Source organism: Typopeltis vanoorti, chromosome 1 (genome assembly GCF_054136105.1).
Source record: "Typopeltis vanoorti isolate ZY-2024b chromosome 1, IOZ_Tvanoo_1.0, whole genome shotgun sequence".
In the NCBI taxonomy this organism is placed as follows: domain Eukaryota; kingdom Metazoa; phylum Arthropoda; class Arachnida; order Uropygi; family Thelyphonidae; genus Typopeltis; species Typopeltis vanoorti.
In genome coordinates this window covers 184777162-184799344 of record NC_143549.1, presented here as the reverse complement: position 1 = coordinate 184799344, position 22183 = coordinate 184777162, and the positions used below count along the sequence as shown (strand labels likewise).

The 22183-nt window shown below is 34.2% G+C and overlaps 1 protein-coding gene across 1 annotated transcript in view; it reads right to left on the bottom strand.

The window, feature by feature from the left end:
* alpha-Man-Ib (alpha-Mannosidase class I b) overlaps nucleotides 1–22183 on the bottom strand; it is a 268163-nt gene that overhangs the window by 45734 nt on the left and 200246 nt on the right. Inside the window, exons 8-9 of the mRNA XM_090400333.1 lie at nucleotides 17413–17536; nucleotides 8716–8910 (exon numbers count right to left, since the gene is read on the bottom strand). Of these exons, the coding sequence (XP_090256459.1) occupies nucleotides 8716–8910; nucleotides 17413–17536 (319 nt within the window). The remainder of the gene's footprint in view (nucleotides 1–8715; nucleotides 8911–17412; nucleotides 17537–22183) is intronic.

The window sequence follows — 22183 nt, the reverse complement described above, 5'->3', positions numbered from 1 at the left end:
GAAGGAATAAAATATAAGAGGAACTGGAATACTCTTTCGAGTTCAAGAGGAAGAAGACTTTGAAGACTTGAAAGGGGAACCCCCTTTCGAGTCATCAGAATTCAAGGAGAACTGGCCTACCAGTCCGGAACATGGGGGGGGGGGGCATAGCCCCCCTAGTTAATAAATGAAATATATAAATAATAACGTGAACATTTTCACCTTGCCAACACTCAACATTGATGTGATATGGGTTCCAAATTTCTTGTTTCGGAGATATATATATATATATATATATATATATATATATATATATATATATATATTACAAAGTTTTGTAATAAAAATTTCTGCTACAATGAAGTTTGACAGAATCAATTATATTATTACTACCGTATTTCTGTTTCTCATGTTTGAAAAAAACGGTAAAATGTCACTCTTATAATTATATCAGATGTTATAATAGCAAAAATAGTAAGAAAAAAGTCATTTGCACTTTCTCTTCAGAACACAAAGAAAGAACATTGTAAATTCAGCCAGTGGAAAAGAAAATACTACATATTTTTCTTCTGTTATCTGATTTTTTTTTTCCCTTGTACTACAAAGAAGAAATCACTACATAAAACATGGAGTCTGCAGGAGGGAAAAAATCTGAGAATTGGTTACATTATAATGAACAGAGAAATCATGTCAGAAAAATTATTCATGCAAGATTCTAATCTCAGCAGACATAACATTTTCTTCTAGATTAGATATCTAAAGTAACTGAATCTTTGCTACTATTTTACACTAAAATGAATGGGTATGTTCCCCAAGTGATTTATGTTTGTAACAGTTGTCTTGCAAACGATTTAGGAAATAAATTCTCTGAAATATCCGCAGATTGATTAGGTCTATATCCCCCCCCTCCCCCAAAAAAGAAGATTATGAAACGCATATGCACCTTTTCTTTGAAAATAATTCAAATCCTCTTTTTCGAGATAATTGTATGAAATAATTTCTAATTTTTCGATAATAAAAGTGAAACTGATCATGATAAATTAAGAAAATATTTTGGCATAAATAATGCATAAGCATGTAAACGAAATGTCAGTATTTCTTAAGGATATCGGTAATCAACAATCGAAAAGGAAACAAGACATTCTTGATGTATTCTGCACTACAGCCTGAGGCACGTTAGTGCGACTTTAGTGTTCTCCCCTTTCTTTCTCAATAGCACTGAGAGTAATAAGCCTTTAGCTTTTCCTCCAGCTAAGAGGATATTAAGAAAAACAAACAAAAATAATACTACTGAACTTTCTTTTGTGTGGTATGCATATAAACAATTTGGCATGGTGAAAATATAGCATATTATTTCTAAAATTTCACATAATTTCAGCAGACAGTAGAACAGCTGGTTTTAGATTGCAAATAAATAGTACAGAATTACAAGCTTCACGGTACAATCTGATTGCCATATATCTTTTGTCAAAATGAAGTAATAGATATTGAATACTGTCTAGAAAAGTTTTCAAACCTGTAGAAGTTTAGAGTAGTTATGTAATTGAGTTCCAGGAGAGAATAAGGAGGGGGGGGGAAGCATTAGAAAATCTTCAAAACGAGCAAAAATTTTGAATCATTCCGTATATGATATTTTTCACATTATATTTTCAACATATCTAAGAGGATATGCACTGGATATTATCGTGATATGCATAATACAAATAAATAAATAAATAAATAAATAAATAAAAGATGAAGAATCACTGCTAAAATATCATTGGATATAAATTTTTGATACCAAAAAGACTCGCAATTGGAAACCGAGTAATGCAATTTAGCATTTTAACATTTTTTTTTTTTATTTTGTCTATATGAATAACAAAAAATAGTTTCCAAAACTGAAATGCGATGATCCATATAATGCTATTTGGCTAGAAACGAAAGCAAAAGGACATATTTATTTCAATAAATATTATTTAAAAATATAAATATTTCACATAATATTTTCAAAGCAAACATTTGAAAATTCTGAAATTCGAAAAAAATTGTTTCCACATCATAAGTGAAGTGAAAGAACAATCATTGCAACTCTTTCGGTGCACTGATTTGTAGAATAAAATACACCAAATTTACTATCAGTAAATAGATTCATTGCAAAGGCTGATCGGTGGTCATTTCAGGATCGATTTTTTTCGCATATGTGAAATTAGTTTCAATTTTTGAGAAGAGACACAATAAATCATTTTAGAGGCAAAAAAGGTCAAATAGCTTAGGACAGTAAATGAAATTCTAAGCAACACAATAGACGTAAAGACAGGGGGACACAAAGGCCACTCAGCAACAGTTAATCCACTAATGGCTATAGAATAGCCGTAACGAGATTAATGGCAGAGGAAGGTAATGGCATGATAAAAGGCAGAATGCCGACGAAGTTTTGATGCATGAAAAAAAAAAAAAAAAGCTAGGAAGAGCTGACTATTTCATCCATACCAGCTGGTTGGAAGGTTAACCATGCCACTGCTTCAAGCTACATCCTAAGTCTGTCAGAATTACCACACATTTAGCAACCTCCCAGAACAGACTGAATAGGCACTTCATCCATTAAAGGCAGAGTGTCTATCATGGTTACAGATATATATATATATATATATATATATATATTTTTTTTTTTTTTTTCTGATGCTATTAGCAGATCCAGCACTCTCAAATCCCTGGCTCCTTCCATCACATGATGTTTCAAATCATTATCCTTCGGTAACTTGCATAAATTCCAGTCCCCATAGTTGAAGTCTTTCATAATAATTGCTCAGCTTGCACTCATTTTGCTAATCTGCCAATGCACAGTCCTCATCTTCCTGTGGATCCCCTGGTATACAGTAACAAACACATTTTGTTTGATCTATATTGTCACTATCCAGACTGGTTTCGACCTTTATAAAAACCTCAATAAAGGTCGAAACCAGTCTGGGTAGCCTGCCCTTTCCTTAATGCATAGCATCATACATGTCTGCAAGGAGATGTGCTTTGCATTATGGGAGATACTAAGGAAAGTGATCAGGGCTTACTCCACCTTTACGAGTTGCCTCAGACCTGAAAATACCTCGGGTGCAAACTTGACTTACCTGCTTGTTTGCTTACTTGGGAAAAAAGGATTAAAACCAAGTTTATAAAATTGCTTGGTATCTTTAAAGTACATCTTTTATCATAGAATCTCCATACAATACTCAGGCCTCATTCTCAGTTGCTCACTCTTTCATATTACTTTTTCTTTCATTGTTTCTCCTACTATGCCACACACCGATCATTTCTAAAGTTGCTCAAACTCATGTTTAGTCCTTTGTAGGACTGCACATAAGCAAGCTATTTCTTTCCTCACTGTGCACCTCCTCACCCACATTATTTTCAGCAACTCCTTTCATACTCTCATTAATATTTTGTCCATTACCTTTCACTTCTACATTCTCTACACACTCTCACTGTCCTGCCTTACATCATTAATATTGGCTACCTTCATTCTTCTACGTTCTATGTGAATTACATTTACTCACAAAACATCTCCACTCTCGCTTTAATACCATAAATAAACCATTCACTCTGGCAATTAGTACACTGAACACTACATAACATAAAATCCTTCACATTACACTCAGTAAATAATAAAGCCCTGACTGTCACAAGATTTTTAAACAATATGTAATAAAATTCGCAAACAAACACTCAACTACACAGTCTAAAGCAAGTAAAAGACTGCCAATAATATTAGTAATATTATTGGCATTTACTAAAATAAAGAGACTTATCTGTATCCCATGTGCATCATAACTTCGCAAATACAAACTACAGTTTATTATATACACTATCTTAATTATAAATAAATCCTTAGCCATCCACAGTACAAATGTACCATAGGTTTACTAATAACCTTTTGTGGGTGGGAACCACATTAAAATAAATAAATAAATAAAAATAAAAAAATAATAAAAAAAATTGAACCATACATGCTTGTTAATCTAAGTGACAGTTAATTTATTTAATTTGTTGATGAACAAGGCGATCTTAATGTGCCTTTGGATCATCATAATGATTTGATGTAGCCAGTTTAAAGTACCATTATAGGCTTGCAATGCCTTGCCCATCTTCATACTTCTTGATTTTATTCAATTTCAATCAAGATCAATCTTATCACAAGTGCAAGTAGATGTACTGCTCATATTGGGAGCCTCTATAGCTCAGCTGGTATCGAAGATACCCTCTGGTTGGATCCTGTCTACGACATGAAGAACAAAAAAAAAAAAAATTTTATCAGGATTTTTCAACTGAAGGTGAGTTAGCTGGTCTGATATGGAAGTGGCAGGGTTTTTCCTCCCAGAAACTGGGGTTATTCATCGCACAAAACAAACAAACCAGTCAGGAGAACACCTGCAATTTACAGACATAATACACTGACCACATATCCTTAGCTGCTTTGGCTGCAAATCCAACTAGCCAACAAGACTGCTCATATTACGTTGTCTTTTACTTGCCATCATTTATATCATGTAAAATAAAATAAAATAAAATAAAATAAAAATAAATAAAAAGATATGACAATACTGCAGTTATCTGGTCAATAGAAACTACAGCAAGCAAATGAGTAAGCCAGTTGTGCAAATGAATGAGCCCAGCAATATGCTGATAATATACTGTTCCCCCTAGCATGCAATTTTATTGTGAGCTTCCCCCCCCCCCCCAACATTATCCATAACTCTGTATCAGCATAGTTAGATCTACCTAAGTTGGAAACTCCCTACACTTTGAAAGGCCTTAAAGGAAAGCAATCAAGTAGTGAAGGAGGCAATGCATCTATTGCTTGCTACCAACAGTTTTTAATTTATTATTACTTTTATTTAATTAATCTATTTTTTGTATATTAATACAGACTTCCTTCTTTTGAACACATCTGATGCATTCAAAAGAAGGAAGTCAGTATTAAGAAATAATGCAATTGTACTTTGTAGTGCTAATTTTAATATACTATGAATGCCTGCTGACTTATTCTTATTTAAAATGAGAGGTAACAATGCTGTAAAACTAAGTTTGGTTTGTTTGAATGGAAGAATAGCAGAGACAAGTTAAGGTAATATATTATATCTGTTAATTGCATATGTTCTCTGGCTTTTTTTTTTTTTTTTTTTTTTTTTGAGGAGAGTAAGAAGTTTTTTGGTACGGAAAGCTCTAACCACTTTCATGTAAGAGAATACTTTCAGCCTACAGCTGAAAGCATTCTTAAATCCCCTCTCCCTTAAGTAATGTGAATCCTTGAAAGGATGTAAAGAAACCAAAAATGGAACTTTTCCAGAACATTTTAAGCCTCTAGTAAGCAGAATGGTGATCTTCTCATACCAGGCATCCTAGACAGGATTTAAACTCAGGTCCTCCAAGTAAAGGAACGCATTTCTGACTGCCACAGAGGCACCTTGCAAAACTAAAGAATTTGCAAACTAAATGAATTCTTCATGTATGTAGAAAGGCAACTGAGGCTATATATCTCATATATTGTATATTCACTGGTTAGACTATTACCATATCTCCTTAACAGAGAATTAATTAGTTGCAATGTTCTATGCTCTCTTATGCAATGCCAATAATAAATAAAAATATAACCACATATAAACTTATAAAATGCTGTGTCATATGCTGAAATAAATTAGAATATACCTTCTTATTCATGGAATTAGTCTTTGTCATGAAAGGTTTTCATTCTGGCAGCATTTCACTCATCCACCACTCTCCACATGAAATTCTTCAATCCCCTTGCTTATCACTCTTATAGGGAATGGTCTCTCATCCTATCGCCTGTTCAACTCTGTAAATTCTTTATAGTATAGTGGGGTTCCACTTATCATGATTAACTGAACCAAAACACATCCTAAGAGAATTTTATTTTAGAAAGTTATTTACAGCTATTTTCATCATAATTTTAGATGCAATTGTCATCGGGAGTATTTGAACAGCATAACACCAAATTTTGTCTTTAAGCAAAAGTTAGTAATTCTAATGTCAAAAACCTTTAGTTTGTCAGAATTCAGCAGCACTAAGTCAGGTCAAGTGCAACACTCCAGGGCAATGCAGGTGTGCATCAGTTATGGTATATGAGAGTATAGGTGCTGTAACTGTCCAGTAAAATAGCCTTGTTCATATACTATGATTATATCATCATGGTGAGTGAGAGCAGAAAGAATAACAACTACATGTTGAGCACCACATCAGGTTCTGCACGATTGTGATTTAGCATCCATGTCTCTTAACTGGTAATGCACATTTAAACTGACTATGCAGAGTGCATTTTGTGTGGGGAGTATATCTGCTATTGCAGTTTTTGAGCACAAGCAGACTGCATGATTTTTTATTGCTCTGACATTTTTTATAGCATCCAACTGAAGTGGATGCAATCTTAACTGCATGAGAAGTGAAAGCTTATTTTGCTACTGAGTAGAAAATAACATTAGAATCTTCGAAACAAGAATTCACACCTCTGATTAAGTAATCATACAAATTAGTCTGAATGTAAATTGGGAGATCAGAAACAGAATTGGGCACTCTACATAAGTTGCAGTAGGTGTGCACAGTGAATGGTTAAAGGATGTACACTCAAATATCATTTGCTATCCTCATAATATGAAAAGAACCTACAGTGATAAGAGCAATATCACTGGAACAGATCTATGTGCATCAATTTTTTAGGATGTTGAAAGTTTTTTTCACTTGGTTATACTATAAATTAGATGCCAATTATATCCCGTATCAAATGTAAGCAAAGTTTGGCATGAAGTAACTTCACAACTGGCCTACTTGTATACAGAGGCTAATGACTTCACATCAATTGCCTTAGTATCCCATAATGCAAAGCACACATTCTTACAAACAAGTATAATGTTATATATTATGGGAAAGTCATATTTCCATATACAAGTAGTCAAAAGGTGTCACACCTTCTAGCCCAGTCGTGAAGTAACTTCATGCACAAACTTTGTTTGCTTGCAGTTGGATAAAGGATAAAACTAAGAATATAGCTTCTTGCATCTTTAATTTATAGTATAACCAAGTGAAAAAACTTTCAATGTCTGTCTCTAATCCAGAGTATTTTAATAATAATGTGTGATACAGATTATTATTAAAAGTTTATTATCATTATTATAATACAGTCCTCGCAGTTAGCCGAGTGGCTATGCACTTTGCAACCATATGCCTGGGAAAGAAGTGTCCTGGGTTTGATTTCTGTCGTCGACTTGAGGAGCTTAAGGATCTTTCTCAGACATAGCCAGGTTAGCCGGTATTGGGCGTGGACTGCAGGGTTTTTCTCTCCAGTTTATCTGGGATTTTTCCTCTCACAAGCAGGCAAACTGGCCCCGTGAACATACGCAGATACAGACATAGGACACACCGGAAGGCGTAGGGCTAGCCACCTTATCCTCAGGATGGGTACGGCTTAGAAGGGCTAAAGATAGCTCCATAACAGGCCACTAGGCCTAACCTGAAGGGAAGAAGAAGACCTTTTGACTATTCCTTATCCCTTCAAGATTTCACAAGACTGGTATTGCTGCAGAGGAGAATGGATTCAAAGTTAATGTTGCCATAAAGCTTGCACTTTGTATTGAGAAGAAGCTGCATATTACACTATGAACTTTGCAAAGTTCATCAGTATTCACAGCCTCTTCTTCTGAAAGATTCTGAAGGGAATTTAGTTATGACAATAGTGAGACCTGAATTTCATAGGTAACTGATAAAGCAATAAAGATAACTCAATAATGCAGTGATCAGAAAGAAAGAGACTGATAAGTAGGAATAAGGAAATTATTATTTATTTATTTATTTTTTTTATAAGGCCATATATCCACTCTCCAATCAATAGGTCATGGGGTCAAATCCCATCATGGGCATGGATGTTTGTGATTGTCTTCAGGTGGAAGATGAATTTCATTGTCTGGTGTAAGATCACTACCCTGCTTATTGGAGGCCTGAAGTGGTTTGAAAAAGTTCCATGTTTGGTCTCTAGAGCAAGGTTTCCAAGACTATGTAAAAAATAAATATAAAAAAATTCTAAAAATTAATAAAATAGAAAAAAAAAATCCTTAACCCACTTCCAGTACTAATGCACTATAGATCTATTAAACCTATAACCTTTCATGAGTGGGATTTGCATAAATATATATATATACATACACACACACATACATGGATTAGCATGTACAAGGATTTGGTAAGATAGTTTCAAGGAGATTTAGGAAATGTTGGATATGACAGTGAGATGGGTAACAATAGATATCAGCGTCTCAGAACTGTGGGAGATAACTACGAGAACATATTAAAAAAATCCGAGTTTCACAGTTTAATATATAGAAAAGAGGAATACAACAGACATATAAGTTTGCAAAAGGATTTTATATGGCAAGTTATACATAACAGTTATTAACATGACAGGAGAGAAAACAAGAAGTCAAAACCTGGCTGAGAAACAGAACGATCAGCAAGCAAGATTTTTTGCAAGGCCATTGGCAAGTAAAGACTATCAGAAGGAGATGGTAATATGATTGTGAATAAGGTTTAAAGGTTTAAGGTTGAAAAATATGTGCTTAAGGAGTGCAAGTAATGGATTTTACATACACACGCACACACACATATATATAACACATATAATATTAATAAACATAATAAATTTTGCAATAAGTGAATTAGTTCACGATAAAAGAAGGAGATTATAAAGGAATAGCAAACCTTGATGATAATGTCGGATCTTCCATCAGACTGCATGTTAAAATATACAATCTCAGGACTTAAGAATGTTAATGTCTGGGAATACATGTTATAGCATGTTTCTATAAGGTCAAAAGCTAGTTGCAAATGTGAAAGTGGAAGCCCATAATGATAGCCAAGAGCTAGAGTACCAGGCAAGTAGCACACTAAATGATCCTGTAAATACAAAATATAAATTAACAAAAAAAAAAAAAAAAAAAAAAAAAAAAAATGTAAATTTATCTCTTGCAATAAAATCCTAGACTAAACAATTTAATTATACAGTACTTTTCTTATAAAGGACATATCCATCTCTTTTTAATATGGTGTACTAATGAGTAATGAGAGCTGCTTTAGAAGCAAACCTATTGTAATGCAGACATTACAGACTGCATTACAGTCTGCATTACAATGTAATGCAGACATTGTAATGCAGACATTACAGTACATCTGGGTACTGAAAGTGCACTTTGTGTATACCTTGGCTTTCAGACATTTCGTGAACCCTTTGAGGATGATTTGATTCACACCAGAAAACATGATTACTTACAGGAAGCCAAATGCGAAACTTACTGTGTTCTGCGTATACTCTCTACATCTTTTATTTTCTTAGTCTAGAAAAAAAATTATCAAGAAACTATGGATGTCTTTTCATTTTAAGACATCTGTACTATGTCAGCAAACCTGATCTTTTTTTTTTTTTTTCATCTTCTTTTTACCCTCTTTTACCTTGTGGTGTTGAGGATTTATTAATCATCAGACCTCAAACCGTTCACAGGATAAGGTGGTTAGCCCTCTGCCCTGGTGTATCCTATGTCCTGTAGTGTTGAGTTCTCAAGGCCGGTTTGCCTGCTTTGTAGGATGAAAACCCCCAGGATAAACTGGGGAGGGGGGGGAACCCTACTGTCCACGCCCAAGACCAGCTAACTTGGCTATGGCTAAGGAAGATCCTTCAGCTCCTCACATCACCGAAGGGAATCGAACCTAGGACACCTTCCCCAGGCATATGGTTGCAAAGCGCATAGCCACTAAGCTAACCACATGGACGTCAACAAACCTATGTATAATTAATTAGTAATACATAAGTGTCTATTCACATATAAAATCTAGATTTAATCTAAATAATACATATACAGACCAAATCATGATTTAATGAAAAAGTAATTAGGCATGTAAACCAACCATTGCGTTTGGCTCCCTCTGGAACACAAAATAAAACATTCTACACTGAAAGCAGATACATTACAAACTTAAAATGGATGTACTAAACATTACCAATTTTTTACCTATTACATAGAGGACCTGGAGATTTCAGAATTTGTTTTCTGCATATATTATTTCCACAAAACGTATTTGACAGTACCACAATCCATAATACTTGGAGTGAGGGAGTTTTCCTATCCACTTCAGTATTTGTGACATTAACAGCAACACACAAATCATGCACACCACCACTTCTTAGTAATCAAATCGATATCAGCAATTCCTAAAAGAACCTGACCAGTGACTTGAAGCTACAATGGCTGTGTTCATCAGTTCTGATTACCAATATGAGAGAATGCCCAACTATGGATCCTCTCTGTCTACCCTGGCTTAAAATTTCCTTACCAAACTTTGCAAACCAGTTGGCAAAACAGTGTGTCTGCTCTCCACAACCAACAGGACATGATTTAAAATTCCTTAATAGACATGAATATATGCAATTGTATTTAGGGAGATAAATTTCATCACCTAATAAGTCGCTGCATTGTTAAATCTCTGTAATGAGACTGTATTTTACACCAAGTAAACATACAAGAGTTCAATCTGACTGGTGCAATGATTTATATTTTTAGAATCCAGGAACAAATAACAAATATATATTTAATGAAACTAAATAAAATTATATACAGACAAGCCCCAAGATACATACTGCACTTACGTAGGAAATTCCCAAGATACACAACATTTATGGATAGCACTTGCACGTAAACAGTACGTGCAAATCAATGCTCAGCCCCACATACTGCATTGTCCCAGTTTTCTGCATGTCTCTTGCTGTGCACACACCTATATATTGCTATGTTTATTTTCACATTTTTGATGTTTTTTTCTAAATGTTATTCACAATGGTTGGTAGCAAATGTGCCCTTGAATCAAAATGTGAACCATCTCACAAAAGTACTGTAATCAATCTAGAGATGAAATTATGGATAATAAAGAAATATGAAAATGGACAAAGCTTATCGTGTATAGCACATGAACTCAGTCTTGCAGTATCAACAGTGGTGACCCATACACTGCGACACTGCAGCACCCCCAAGGAAAAAATTAAATTTTGTTTGTGTTTATAAATAATAACAATGCTTACAACATTATATAAATGCAGTACAACATGTTAACGGTTAAGCTTATGTTTTGACATTGATTGAATAGTTAATAATTGGAATTGTTCAATTAATGCTTTAGATTGCGAAACAAATGCACTGTGATCTAATGCCGATGTCGTTTGTGCTTGTCATTGCACATTACATCATTCCCACACTGCTCAAATGGCAGTGTATCTTTAGTATGGTTATGTGCCTTATTTCTGAGATAAGAAACGTTTATTATTGGACAAACTATTTTTTGTAAATCTTATTTTATTTTGTTAAAATAACATAATTATTTATTTATTATAGATACAAGGCTGAATTATGACGAGTGTCACTGTTGAAAATATGAAAAAAATTATATTTTTTCAATTATCGTTACACAAAACAAATGCACTGCAATCTAATGCCGATATTCTTTTGCGCTTGTCATTGCACGTTACTTCACTCCCACACTGCTCAAACGGCAGTGTATCTTTAGTATGCTTACGCGCCTTATTTCTGTGAGGTATGAAAAGTTTATTATTGTTGCGTGTGCGTGGTGAACTATTTTGTGTAAATCTTATTTTATTAAAATAACATAATTATTTATTTATTATAGATATAAGGCTAAATTATGACGAGTGTCACTGTTGAAAATATGAAAAGAATTATATTTTTTCAATTATCATTACACACAAAAAATGCACTGCAATCTAACGCCGATATTCGTTTGAGCTTGTCATTGCACGTTACATCATTAGATACACTGCCCAAACAGCAGTATCTTATGCCTGTGCTCGTTATTTCTGCGAGACATGAAACGTTTATTATTGGCGCATGTTCGTGGTGAACAATTTTTTGTAAATCTTATTTTATTTTGTTAATATAACATAATTATTTATTTATTATAGATACAAGGCTGAATTATGATGAGCGTCACTGTTGAAAATAATTATATTTTTCAATTAGCGTTACACAAACAAATGCACTGCGATCTAACCCAATATGCGTTTGCGCTTGTCATTGCTATTGATACAAAACTTTTATTGTTGGTGTTTGTTCGTGGTGAGGATGAAATATTTTTAATAAAGCAATTTTTAATATGTAAATTTATTTATTAATAAATTCGTTATTGATTACGAAAAAAAAGTTTTTTTTTTTTTTTTTTTTTTTTTTTTGTATGTGCAGCACCCCCACTAAAAATTTTTACTGGCCACCACTGGTAAATACCATAGTAAAGGATGCCTCACACATAAAAGAATATGTTAAAGGTACAGCCAGAATGAAAACAACCATAATAACAAAAAACATGAAGGTACACTAACAGATACAGAAAAATTGCTTACAATATGGATGGAAGACCAGATCCAGAAATGTGTTTCTTTGAGCCTTATGATAATACACGCTAAGGCAAAAAGTTTATTTGAACACCTTAAGGGAAAATATCCTGAAGGAACACAGTCATTTGCTGCAAGAAATGGTTGTGTTAGATCTGAAATAGGCGACTTCAAATTTTACATGACGTCACCAATCCAGAATCTAACAATTAACAAAAAATATATGTGCATACTTATCTTTTAGCGCAGTGTAACTATGTTTTTTTTGTAACAACATCTTGTATGATAAACTGTGAATTATGTGAATTTAAATTAATGTATCTATATGTCTAGCATGAATGTAAGTCAGCAAAAAGGGGCAGATATGAGAGAAATCATTAGTGAAATATTATAAATGAAAGAGTGCGTATTATTCAGCAACATAGGGCAAAGATCGCCCTAATACTATAAGAGCAGCATAAGCACCCGCGGGCATCACATCTGAGAAGACATCATGACGCATACGTTCCCAGAAACAAGAAGTCCCATATGTTGATCGGTGAAGTCACCCAGCCTGAGACCAATGGGTGAGATGATAAAAAAAATTTAAACTCGGAAAGGTGGCGCTCTAGGGGAGCGTATAAAACCCGCGACACGGAAGTAAATCACCCTGTTTTTTCTTGTTCCTGCATTTCTCTTCGTGTGCTCCAAGAGTTCATTGCAGTTCAGCTCTCATTTTTGAGAGCTGACTTACGAAAAGTTTCGGCATGACACCGCAGCAGATTTCGGCAAGATCAACCGTAGTAAAACCTTAGCAGAGAGATAGTGCCCAGCTCAGGCGAGCACGTGTAACCCACGTGGTGATAAGATCGAGACAACCAGAGTCGTAACAAAGAAGGAAGGACAGAAGAAAACCGATAAAGAATACATAAGTACTCTCACTTGTTCTAGCCCCTTTCGAGAATTGACTAACAGTGTTAAGAGAATGTATCTTAAAATTTGTAATGGAAGAAAGAGTGAAAAACTAAGATTTATGTAAAAGACTATGCTTTTGAAATGAACTTTAAGAACTTTCAGTTAGATAGAGATTCTGTCGTAATTAATCCGAGAGAGATTATTTATGTGCTAAAATGCCTAAATGTCCAATTGAGCTGTAATTAAGAATGTATTATATGTTGAGTTATTGAATTTGCTAACATTTTGAAGTCAATGCATAATGGTTTTAAAAGTGAGAGAGTGAAAGAATGGTAAAGTTTAAATTAGATTTGATAACCACTTTAACTTGTATGGCATTATATGGCATTAATATGGCATAAATATTTTGATTCCTTACTTACATGCGTTTCTGATCACGATGACTGACCCTTCATAAAACATTGAACCTGTGATCGTGTGCACGTGTGTGTGTGGGGGGGGGGGTACCCCAATTGAAAATAGTAAGGCACGACTGCAAATAAAATAAGCCAGAGAACCCAAGGCTTCCAAGAATTCAATTAACATTATTAATGGCACCTGATATTCCATGATTACCCTAAAGGCTGAGTTTATCTCTAACCTTAAGGCCCAGGCTGGCACAGAAAAAAAAAAATTTGCCTGAGTGACCAGGATAACTCATGGAATTCAGGGAACAGGTAATTTCTGGTGGCCCTTAAAAGGTTAAATTGAGTAAGAAAAGGTATAAGAGAGTGAGACATGATGTTAAGATTAATATTAATGAAGATCACATAACAATGGCGCAACCAACTTAACAAAGAGGTACATGCGATAGAATTTGATATAGCGGCTGAAGTAGGAAAGGATAAAGTTAAATATATTGCCTCAATATATCAATATCAGAGATATACGACGCAACAGTTGGTTTACATGTTTTAAAAAATGTGCCAGCTTTCATAATGTACACATATCTGACAAGGCTACTAGTAGTGAAACATGGCAAAACTATTGCTTGGTGGAAATGCATCCATCCAGAACATGCAAGTTGAAACCACTACTTGTTCACAACTCCAAAAACCCACAAGCATTAAAAGGCATCACCATAGCAACACTTCCAGTCCATGATCGATTCAACCTGAAATCATGGATGACTAGCATTATTTGAAGACTGGTTTATCAACTGCTTTATTACTGAAGAAGAAAAATATTGCAATGAAAATGACATATAAATAATATGTTTAATAAATTGTCCAAATGAATATGGTATAATGTATTTATCCTATGTAGTTAATACAGAATGTTATCTTTTTTTTTTTTTTTTTTTTTCATATTTTTGCATTGCATGTTTATTTTTTGCATATGTGTTTGACATGACAAAGTCTATTATGAAAGGTTGGGAGAAGGGGTGGGGGAAATCTGACTTATGTAAATTTAGACTTGCGTAAGGAATTGTGGAATAGTCTACTTATATATGTCGAGGAGTGTCTGTACATGGTTTATATAACTAAATTAATATATATTAAAACTAAACTATTTGGATCCAAGGCTTAAAATAAAACTATATCTTTGAGATCTCCTTTATCTTTAAAGGATAAAATCATTCTCTCACTAACTCAATCTATTAATAGTTTTCTTTTACACATACTTAATCAGTCCACTAGACTGAACATTTTATTTTGCACAACAAATTCCTGTAAACAATAAATATTCATTACAGTCAATTGTTTATCAGGCTTTTCTCAAAATACAAAAATTCTTAACTTCCATGGGACTATGCAGTGTTTCCTTACCTCATGCAATTTAATTACTAGCAGCACAAATTCTTTACCAGAGAAAAACATTTTCTTATACTACTTTTTAAGTATCAAAGTAAAGACTTTTCATTAACACCACTTTATAGTTTCAGATTTCACTGATTCCATCACTTGTTCCGAGAAAAACAATTGATATTCACTGGTGTCCTCAAGACAGAAGAAACTTTTCATTTAACATTCTTCAAATGTTAAAATAGAAAGTCTATTTATTATTCACTTGTTGACAGTCGCATTTTTCAAATCTAATGATTCACCTTTCTAAGATCTCCTTTCCCGAATCCTTTATTAATATGTTCCGAATGTCGAGTTTTTTTAAAAAAAAAACTTCCTAAAAACAAAATTCTCTCACATTTTTCCTTGTTACCCTGGTACCAAACGCTCTTTTTGTCAGTTGTCAATCACCAATTAACCAGCTCGGTGAGCATGCAGACTTGTTCAACTAAGCAGCAAGTGGGAAGTCAGTAATGGTATCATTGTTGGCAAAAAGAAAATATTTTTATGATAAACAATAGATATTGTTATATGCTTAACAATGGTGAAACATTAAACACTGAAATTATTACAGCTCTCAGACATCTGAAAATACATAAATCTCATATACTTTACATTTTATTTTAACATGAATATCAATTTCTTATTGCACACATCTCAAATGCTGATCATACATAGTTACAAAACCAAAACTAATAAAATACTAATGTAGAGAACCAACTGTAAAAAGATTCATAATTATAAATTATGATTATTTTCACAACTTCCATATCTAGTCTCCAGAGAAGGATTTCTGGATAAGCTATCCTTCAGCCAAATCATGGTACAAATGGATTTCATCCCTTGTAATCCACAGTTGATCTAATCTTCACTACTTTTGTACTCAAGCTATGGAAAGATCAGAAGAAATTTAAATGGTTGCTCTCGACATTTCTAGGACATCTAATCAGGTCTGGAACAGAAGCCTTCTCAGCAAACTAAGATCTTATGGCCTGCCTTCTACCATTTACAAGTGGGTCACCAGCTTTCTATCCAGTTATTCAATTATGCATGGTAGATTATTTCCTTTCCTCAAATTTCCTGACCAATGTTAGAGCATCCCCATGATGCAATACTTTCACCCATTCTCCTCCTCCTCCTGCACATAAATAACCTTTTTCACCTATTTCTATTCAGTTTCCCTCACAACAATATGCTCCATTCCTCATCATTCAAGAAACCTTGAAGTACTCAAATGATTCAACTTCTAGCTCTTCCACACCTTTAAACACTCAACCTCGTTACTATCTCTTTGAATGCGGCGAGAATACCCTTGTGAACCAAATCAGTGCTACTAAAACACATTCCTGTCTGAATTTTCACAAGAAGGATCCTGCTTCCCCTTTTGAATATAACCCTATCTCTAACATGATCAGATTTTACATCTTGAGCAGATTTACACCTCTAGCTTTTCCTGGTGCAAACACACCTCAGCAATAATTCTTAAGCATCTAAAAAAAACTAGGTATACTTTTTTACTCAAGACACTATTCACTTATATCTCTACCAAACACTAAATGCCCAACCTTGAAATATTGCTCTCACATTTGAGATGATGGTGGAGGACCTCAAACCTCCATATGTCGCATGCTTTCTAGAAGAAAAAAAATTTGCTTTTTTTCTATTTTGAGATTAATTTTATTTTTGGATTTACTATATTTTGAAAAAGATGGGGAGGGGTGGCACACAAAACCTCCATAAGAATGCCTCAAGCATACAAAACATCAGCTGTGTAATGTGAGACACAACATGTAGTTTTGGGTGTAGACATTTTTATTTATTTATTTTTTTTATTAGTTTATTTGGTAGAGATTACTACCCTGTTTATGGAAGGGCCTAAAATGACTTGACAAGATCTCTGTTTGCTCTAGAGAATATATTAAATATACTAATATTAATGTATTATAGGTTTACCACCTTCTATGGATGGGATTCACAACAAAACTACAATGGCTGGCTACAGTGAATAAACAGCTTAAGTGTTAAGTGAGGATGGAGAATAGTACTTGTGAGAACCCATTGTAAATACGAATTGTAACTTTGTGAATAAATATGAATGAAAGAATGAAAATAAAATAAGACAAATGTGTCTTATTCTTTTATTTAATTTAATTAATTTTTTTTACCACCAATGAAACTTGATAACCACTTTTTTTTTTAAAATTTAAACAGCAACAGCTCTAGTAAACTTCAGTACTGGACCTGTGCTGACATGAAGGCATTTCACCAATTTGAATAACAAAACAATCTTACCATTTTTGGACTGTAACTTCGTCCACTAAGTAGCTCTCCAATAAATAACAGCTTGTTAGGATGTGATCGTTTTACTAGATGCTTCAGGATTCCATCGATAGCCTGCATATAATCTTCCTTAAGCCTGAAAACAGTCACATCACTGATTTAACTTAATTTAAAATATTTACTTCTTACTGTAATATTTCATGAACTAAATAGCTTAAGTACAAGAGATTTCAGGATGTTATTTTAAAAACAGGTTTGGATCATTGCAATACATACCTTAATAACAGGATAACAACAAGCATATTGAACAATACATTACTTGTCACAAGGTGATATGACATAATGCTTGCATTTACAATATGCTAGATATAAACTGAAGAACTATAGGGATTTGTGCGTGTGTGTGTAGGAGGGGATGATCTTATATGTGTTGAAGTTACATAACCGGGAGGAGATTATCACAATGGCCTAAAAAGAATATGAAGAAGTGATAAGGACTTTCAATCCAATGTCTAATCCTCACCTTCTCACAGGGTATCCTATTACTAGGTTTCCACTTAAATTCAGAAAAAAAAAAAAAAAAAAGACAGTGGAAATTGAGTAAAACCACACATAACATGAGGGTGCAGAATAAACAGATATGTCAGATGGAATAATGTTAGTTATACAAAACCCTGGTTCCCTGTTTTTGTCAGAAAGCACCATGGTAAACAGAAAAGTTGGTTTCTGGAACAACTTCACAGAAATGAAGGCAGGCACCATCAATTTAATAAATATCAATGAAAAATTATGTATAACAGGTGTTATCGAGATCCTTCTAAATAACAGATATACAATGATTAATTTAGGCATGGGAAGGTGAGAAGTACTGCACAAAACATGAAGGTAAAATTCTTGAATGGTGTCAATTTCAAGCAAACTGATATGAAGAAATTTGACAAATGAGTAAATGAATGATAACATGTATTGGAGGCATGTACAGGGTGATGAAAATTAAAGTATCCCTGTTTGAGGCCTTGTGGAGTGCCATTCAGTGATCCAAATACTGTGAAGCTTTGCAGGAATACATTGTGCATCAGGCAGAAGCGAAATCTGAAAAAAGTTCAAAAATTCACCACCAGAGGGTGTTGTAAATGCCAAATGCATGGAATTTCCATATCGCCCAACTCGACAGTGCCAGGAAGGTTTAAAAAGATGGATGCAGGATTTTTCCTGCATCCATCTTTTTATGATTTCATTTTCACCTTCATTCTAGTAGTTAATACCATCCCCAGTGATGGCACTAACTTTGCCCCAACATGCTTTGCTCAAGAAGCTGTAATACCTAAGCAATTGCAGCGTTGTTGCTGCACTCCACGAATTCTGACACCTGAACAATTGTTGACGAGATCCACTATCTCCATGTGCTCTGTGATGCATGATTAGTCTTTTTGAAGAAACAGGAGTAAGACCTGGCAGAGGTCTCAAACCAATAAATTCACAAGTGAATGAAGTTGCTACTACCATTGGGGAGCAGGCCAAGAATAACAGTGTTGGTTCCTGTAGTGCATGTGCTGTATCAAGACACATGAATGTGCCTTACATAACTGTCTGGAAAATTCTACATTATACAAAACATATACCCACTGAAGATAACCCTGACACAGGCGTTACTCCTGTAGGACTTTGAAAGTCAACTGACGTTTGCTTTAACATTCCTTGCTTGAGTAGAGTTGGACGCTGTGTGGCCATGGATAATTTTGCAGGGTGATGAGGATCACTTTCACCTGAATGGAGCTGTGAATACCAAAAACTGTTGGATATGGACTATGCAAAACTTGCATGCAATCCAACAAATTCCTTTGCATCGTAATTTTGGTCCAAAGTTACGTTACTCCTTTGGACCATTCTTCTTTGAAGACATTCGCTCGTCAGGTCCTATGACCTTTTCAGTAAATGCTGAGAAGTATTACAATATGATAAACAATTTTGTGTACAAGGCTTAGCAGTGCCTTGCATGGATTCAGTCATTTTCATGCAAGATAGGGCTCCTCCGCATATTAACCTATCCATAGAGGTTTTATTTAAGAACATTTAATGGAAGCCAAAGTAACAGATAAGCTTAGGTGTTAACGGTTATTCATTACTTATTTTTAAATGGTATTAACACCACCAATCATTTTTTAAAGCTGTTTTATTAAATGCATATGTTCTTGGCCAACTACAATACCTACAAATAGATAAAATACTCCATAGCCCCATTACCCCTCCCACCCCTAATACACAGGAACACAACATTCTCATTTTTATTCCCTGTGTCAGAGGTACATCAGTAAAGATAGCGAAAGTACTGATAAAAAATGGACTTCACACCAAATTCAAATCTCGTGTTAAACTAGAATCTCTGATCTGCTCACCTAAGGATAAACTTCACCCTCTAGCACACCCTGGAGTGTATGAAGTTCCCTGTGACTGTGACTTAGCCTACTATAAGCAAACAGGAAGATTAGTTAAAATCCACATGGAAGAACAAAAAATATATTTGCTACTATTACTATGGCAAATCAGGACTAGCAGACCATGCGTTGGATACCCCTTCACACAGGATTAGATGGAAGAAAACAAATGTGCTATTTAGAAGCCGTTATAGATCTGAAAGATTATTTTTTTGAGCCAGCCATGGCTTTGAAGAATTCTCCTAACCTAAACAAATATGGTTGCATTAATTTGCCAAAATTTTGGTGTGTTATCGTAAGAGCAACTTCCACATAGCTGTAATTTTTTTTTTTTTTTTTACACGACATTAGAGGGTGCCAAAATAGGACTTTAGATCTTTTGTCCATTACAAATGTATTGTTTCGCTTACTGTCACAGATACTAGCTGAGTTGTGCTCTGATGATGCTGATTTGAAATTCAATGAAATATAAGCAGTTAATAAAACATCTTTTGATAAAATTGTTTGGTGTTGTTAATACTATAAAATTTGGTGTTGTTAATACTTAAAATAAGTAATGGAAGCCAGAATGATAAACCATGTGAATGAGGGTGAACAAGGTGACTATGTGTTTCCTGCTTGCATGGCCACCTCATTCACCTGATTTGACCCGACCCCCCTTGACTTCTGGCTTTGGAGATGTCTCAAGGACAGAGTTTATTGGAATCATCCTGATAAACTGCAGGGCTGAAAGACAGCATAACACAGCATGTACACAACATCAGTCCCAACCAGCTACACTCTGCCATTGAATATGCTGTGTGAAGGATGCAGTTTGGCATACCAGGAAGAGCAGAACATTTCAGGTTACAGATGGTAAACTGGTGATTTTAACCTTGGTTGTTGTTTCTATACTTTTGAACATTCAGTTTTATCCTGATTGATTTGAAATATTCAACTTTCAGCAGAAATTTTGAGTTTTCTGAATGTTATTCTAACGTCTTAAACATTTTCTCCAACTAGACAGATTATCTTCTGCATTTCCTAATATTACTATTCCACTCGTGTTATCTTTTACACCATTTTTCTAAAGCTAAATTAAATAGGATGGGTGAAAGGGCATCTCCTTGCTTCCTGTGTAATAGCAAAATAGTTCAGATCTAATTCCATTAGCTAATATCATGCTTTAGCTGCAAATTTTAAATTTATTATTTTATGAGGTATTTAAAATTCATTTCATACTCCCAAAAGCCTTCTCTATGAATGCTATCATATGATTTTCTGAAATCTATAAATATGGACATACTGATCACATACTATTTTTTCTGTAATATTTGTCTTAATGTAAAAAATCTGGTTCACTGTGGACCTATTTCTTTGGAATCCTACTTAATATTTACCTGTATTTTCTTCAGCATATGATAAGAATCTTTTTAGTACAATATTAGATAAAATTTTGTAGTCTGCTGATAGGAGCAATATTCTGGGTAATTTGCACATTCACTTCTGTTTTTCCTTTTTTATATATTAATATGATTAGTGATTCATTCCATTCTGAGGGTATTTCTATTTTCCCATATTAAATTTACCTGTTCATGTATTTCTATAGGTAATTCATTACCACCATATTTTATGAGTTGTTCAGCTACCATTCTGTCAATGCCTAGTACTTTGTTGTTTCTGAGTTGCTTTATACTTTCTCTATTTAAACTAGTGAAGGTTTAAATATTTCTGGGTGAAAAGTTTTCTGCTCAAAAGTCTCTGCAGGTTCATCACACTTCAGGAGTTCATTACAGTATTCTCTCCACCTGTTTGCTATTTCATTTCTAGTAGTTAGTGTTTGTCCATCAATATTGTTGTTTTCATGTGTGGATCTGTTTTGTTTGTTTTTTTTTTGGTTTTGTAGAACAATTTTCTTTGGTTATCATAATCATCTTCCTTTTCATATTAGGCCCAAAGGCCTGTATTAGCTAAGCAGTATTAGCTTCTTATGAAGCTAATACTGCTTATGATAGAGCAGTTAATCCTATCTGCAATGCCTGCTATAATTGCATATGTTCTTCAGGCCAATTTGCAAAACAGACGAACTGGCCAGAAGATTCTCCTAGTTTCTAGGAGAAAAAACCTCTACCGCTGTAAGAAACCAGCTAACTCACACTTCAGATGAAAAGTCCTGATAAAGGGTTTTTGAATCCTAGATGGAATTTGAACCTAGGTCTTTCCAAACAAAGGATACTGTCGATATCAAATGAGCTATGGAGACTATTTCTTTGGTTATTTAAAAAATATTCTTTCTAGATTTCTTTAATCTGTTCATGCAAAAATTTCTTTTTTGCTGCCTGGTTATTTTACTGGTTTCCTTGCTGCTC